Source organism: Phytophthora parasitica (genome assembly GCF_000247585.1).
Source record: "Phytophthora parasitica INRA-310 unplaced genomic scaffold supercont2.28, whole genome shotgun sequence".
In the NCBI taxonomy this organism is placed as follows: Eukaryota; Oomycota; class Peronosporomycetes; order Peronosporales; family Peronosporaceae; genus Phytophthora; species Phytophthora nicotianae.
In genome coordinates this window covers 560,531-563,859 of record NW_008649014.1, presented here as the reverse complement: position 1 = coordinate 563,859, position 3,329 = coordinate 560,531, and the positions used below count along the sequence as shown (strand labels likewise).

At 46.4% G+C, this 3,329-nt stretch overlaps 3 protein-coding genes across 3 annotated transcripts; 1 reads left to right on the top strand and 2 right to left on the bottom strand.

Moving 5' to 3' along the window:
• Window positions 1-127: 127 nt before the first annotated feature.
• PPTG_12317 (hypothetical protein) lies at window positions 128-1,476 on the top strand. The gene has a single exon (XM_008908049.1). The coding sequence runs from the start codon at window positions 153-155 to the stop codon at window positions 1,359-1,361; it is 1,209 nt and encodes a 402-aa protein (XP_008906297.1). The 5' UTR covers window positions 128-152; the 3' UTR covers window positions 1,362-1,476.
• Window positions 1,468-2,461, bottom strand: PPTG_12316 (hypothetical protein; the record flags this gene model as incomplete). The annotated part of the gene is made up of 1 exon (XM_008908048.1): window positions 1,468-2,461. One exon carries the CDS (start codon window positions 2,459-2,461, stop codon window positions 1,532-1,534), a length of 930 nt encoding a protein of 309 aa, XP_008906296.1. The 3' UTR covers window positions 1,468-1,531.
• Window positions 2,462-2,739: 278 nt separating this feature from the next.
• Window positions 2,740-3,085, bottom strand: PPTG_23033 (hypothetical protein; the record flags this gene model as incomplete). The annotated part of the gene is made up of 1 exon (XM_008908047.1): window positions 2,740-3,085. The coding sequence occupies one exon, from the start codon at window positions 3,083-3,085 to the stop codon at window positions 2,756-2,758; it is 330 nt and encodes a 109-aa protein (XP_008906295.1). The 3' UTR covers window positions 2,740-2,755.
• Window positions 3,086-3,329: the final 244 nt, after the last annotated feature.

The following is a 3,329-nucleotide window of genomic DNA, read 5'->3' as shown; positions in this document are numbered from 1 at the left end:
CCTTAATTGTGGAACTTGCAGCAGTGACCGATGATGCCACTGTACGGTATCAGATATTGACTACAGATACTCAAACATCTTTGACCTGTTCATCTGGAACTCTGTATACGAAACCTGTGGAGGTTAACTCTGGAGCGGTAAAAGTTGTGGCGATGAGTTGTTTAGACGGACTGAAGATGAGTGACTACACTGAGATCGTCGTCGTACTCGATAAATGCTGCTCGGGACGCACTGCGTATACTCACGAATCCTGCGCTCATGTACTTCTCATGGAGGATGATTTCACGAAATGTCCAGGCGATGGTGGGGCTGGGAATGTTCAAACCAACACTAATTGGCATTCAGTCACTAGTCAGTGGGGAGGAAATAATGTCAATGGAGGCGTACACTCGGACAATGTACGATGTGTGACGGACTCTAAGCTGGGCAAGCGTGTACTGGAACTGACGGCAAACGGTGATTTATTTTCTGGTGTTGCACCAGTAGGAAAAACACTTACAAGCGGTGGATCTCTAAGTGATCGTACCATTGATGACCGATTCATGGAATGGGCTTTGGACGGAATATCTCCACTACCTTGCAATTCGCTTCAGTACTGTCCAGCTCGTCGTGTTGGAGCTGCTGTAAAGTCAGTTTCGCAGCAGAATTCTGGCGTCATGGTTATACGAATGAAGCCATGTGCAACTTTTGGAACTCTTACGCAGGTCTGGTGGGGAAACTACGAAGACGTCGACACTGAAGAAAAGATTCCTTTCCTACCACTCTGGAAATCTGCATTGTACCAAGTGAAAACCAGTTCTGATATTCCTTTTACGTTGACATCACCACAACCGATTGACGAATCGTACACAGAGATTGTAATGCAGTGGGATGCAAGTACAGCTCGTACAAACCTTTACATGGATGGCCAGCTTGTATTGAAGCAGATCGGAACGAACCAGACTGAGGCAAACAGTTCGCTGTCAATTGGTGTATGGTTTCCGAATGCTGCAGCAGGTGAACCTTTCTTCCCAACGTGCCACACATACGTGGATAAAGTCCAAGTTTTCGATTTACAGATCACAGGAGGACGATGGTGTGATTTTGAAGAGGTTATCGCGGATACTATTTCTTGTAGTGAAGATACAGATTGCCAGGAATGGGTTCAGCTTAAATGCTTTATGGATATCTACGAAGCAGTTTGCGCGAACGATCGGTTATCCGATACTGACGATGGAAATTCATCTTCATCAACTGTAGGATTTTGCCAGTTTCGACTACAGCCGATAACACAGACGAGTGTGTCGAGTACCGCAATGACGTCTCGAGAGCTTGATATGCAATGGAAAGAAGAGGAAGACCCGATGGGACTCACTACGTAGAGACTTTAAATTTCTTTAAAGATTTTGATGACAAGATCAAATAAATCTAGCTTGCAGCCACCAAGAAATGTTAGAGTGAGCTAAGAACAATAGCAGAAACACATGGAATCGATCGAAATTCTATTATTTGTTAGTGCCCTCTTTACGAAACTATAACGTCTTCTTTTTTCTCAAGATATTGAGTGGGTTTCCAACAGATTTTGAGCTGCCTCAGTCAGTGCATTGGCCTCTTGAATCGCTTGTGCTACAGCAGCCAACGTTTGTTCACTCGCACGGGGTCCTGAAGCCTTGGCTCCTGCTAAATGCTGTTGCACCAGCTCCAAGTTGTCCGCGATTCGTTGTCCCTCGTCCAGCACCCTCGACAACTCGAACAAGCTCTCGTCTCTAGACGTGAAATTGCGTGCCATTTGCCTCTGTACTCGCTGGAGAGATACTTGCGCACTGGCCAGTTCATTGAGTAATTCTCTTAGATCTTCTTCCTTCTCTCGCATCACATGCTGCCGCTCTTGTAGCAGTACCATGGTCTTGACCACCTTCTTGTTGGCCGTTAGAGTCTCCAGTATTGTATCGTCTTTTGGAGTTTTCCCCTTGACCACCAGCCTCAACGCGTGAGGTGAACTGAGCCCCAACACTGCACTGACCTTCTTCTTGACATCTAGAATACTCCCAGATCGTAGGAAAATGAGGTCGTAGCGAGCTTTGCCCCTGAAAACCTGCACCAATAGAGCGTCATCTTCCAGCTCATTCACGTCGATTTCTTGGGCTTTAGGTGGAGATTTGGATCCAACATTTGATGCTGGAGGTGACGGTGAATCTGAAGAAGAGTTTCCACTAGTTGGGGCTTGCGTCTTAGCTGCGGGTTGCTCGTAATACGCTCGATTACGCAGTAATAGCAGCTTGCAGCCGTCTGTGAGGGCTGTTCCGCTCTTGACGTCGCGGCCACGCAGCACCAAGCGCTGGAATTTGGGCTCCAGCTGGAATTTCTCGTAGATTTGCGTCTTCAGCAGCTCCAGGCTCTGTGGACTTTGCGCTGGCACGCTCAGGGACGTCGATTGCTTGCCGAAGACGACGGTCACGAGCAGCTGAACCTTCTCCAACATGATCACTACTTCCGAGATATTTGTTGTACTTAAGTAAGTTGTTTGTGTGGTAGACCTAAAATGACGGAAAGCGTAGTGTGTGTTGGATGGTCTCACATTTGCAACAACAAAAACATTATAGTAGTTTTAATTATTAAAATGAATAAAAGTTTAGCTGCTGTATTACTTGAAGTAATTGAATTGGAAATTAATAACGACGTAAAGCATCTCACTGTGACCAAATCCCACCCATTTCTTTGGAAAAGGAAGTTGTGTTAAACTTTATTGGAATGTTGTAGATGGAAATTAAGTGACCTAGTCTTGGAGGTAGTCGATGTTAGCGTACAGTTCCTTCAGTTTTACCATCGTTGTTGATTCCAAGCAAACGAGGACATCGAGTCCGTCTCCTCCTTTGAGAGCTTCCGTGATCAGCACAAACCCGTCCATGCATTGAACACGAGGAATCTTGGCATACCAAGGTTTGACTCCGTCAAACTCAGCATCGTACAGCCCCATTTTCGCCCAGCATGTGAACGCTATGTCAGGACCGAAGAAGAAATTGACGTTGTCGTTGATAGCAGCCGGGTCTTTCTGGTTGGAAATGAACGCTATGGCATCGCGCATGAACGCATTATCTCGTTCCATAATGGAAGATCGGACACCACGGGCGACGTGAGACAGTGTCGAAGCTGATACCACATTGCTTTCGCCCTGAAGCTCTCCGCTCGAGTACGTTGATATCGCGTGGAATTGTAGTAGGTCAAACGAATAACACTCTGCTAGGGAAGCTGGCACTTCCTGGTGAACCCAAGTCTATTGTGAGTCCTAATGTGTAGATTCTGTTCTGTCCTCTTACTCTCAAGAACCGCCTATAGGCTCTCGAGTGGTT

Excerpts from the sequence above, each read along its gene's own strand:
- PPTG_12317 (XM_008908049.1), top strand. The coding sequence starts at position 153 with ATGAGTTGTTTAGACGGACTGAAGATGAGTGACTACACTGAGATCGTC.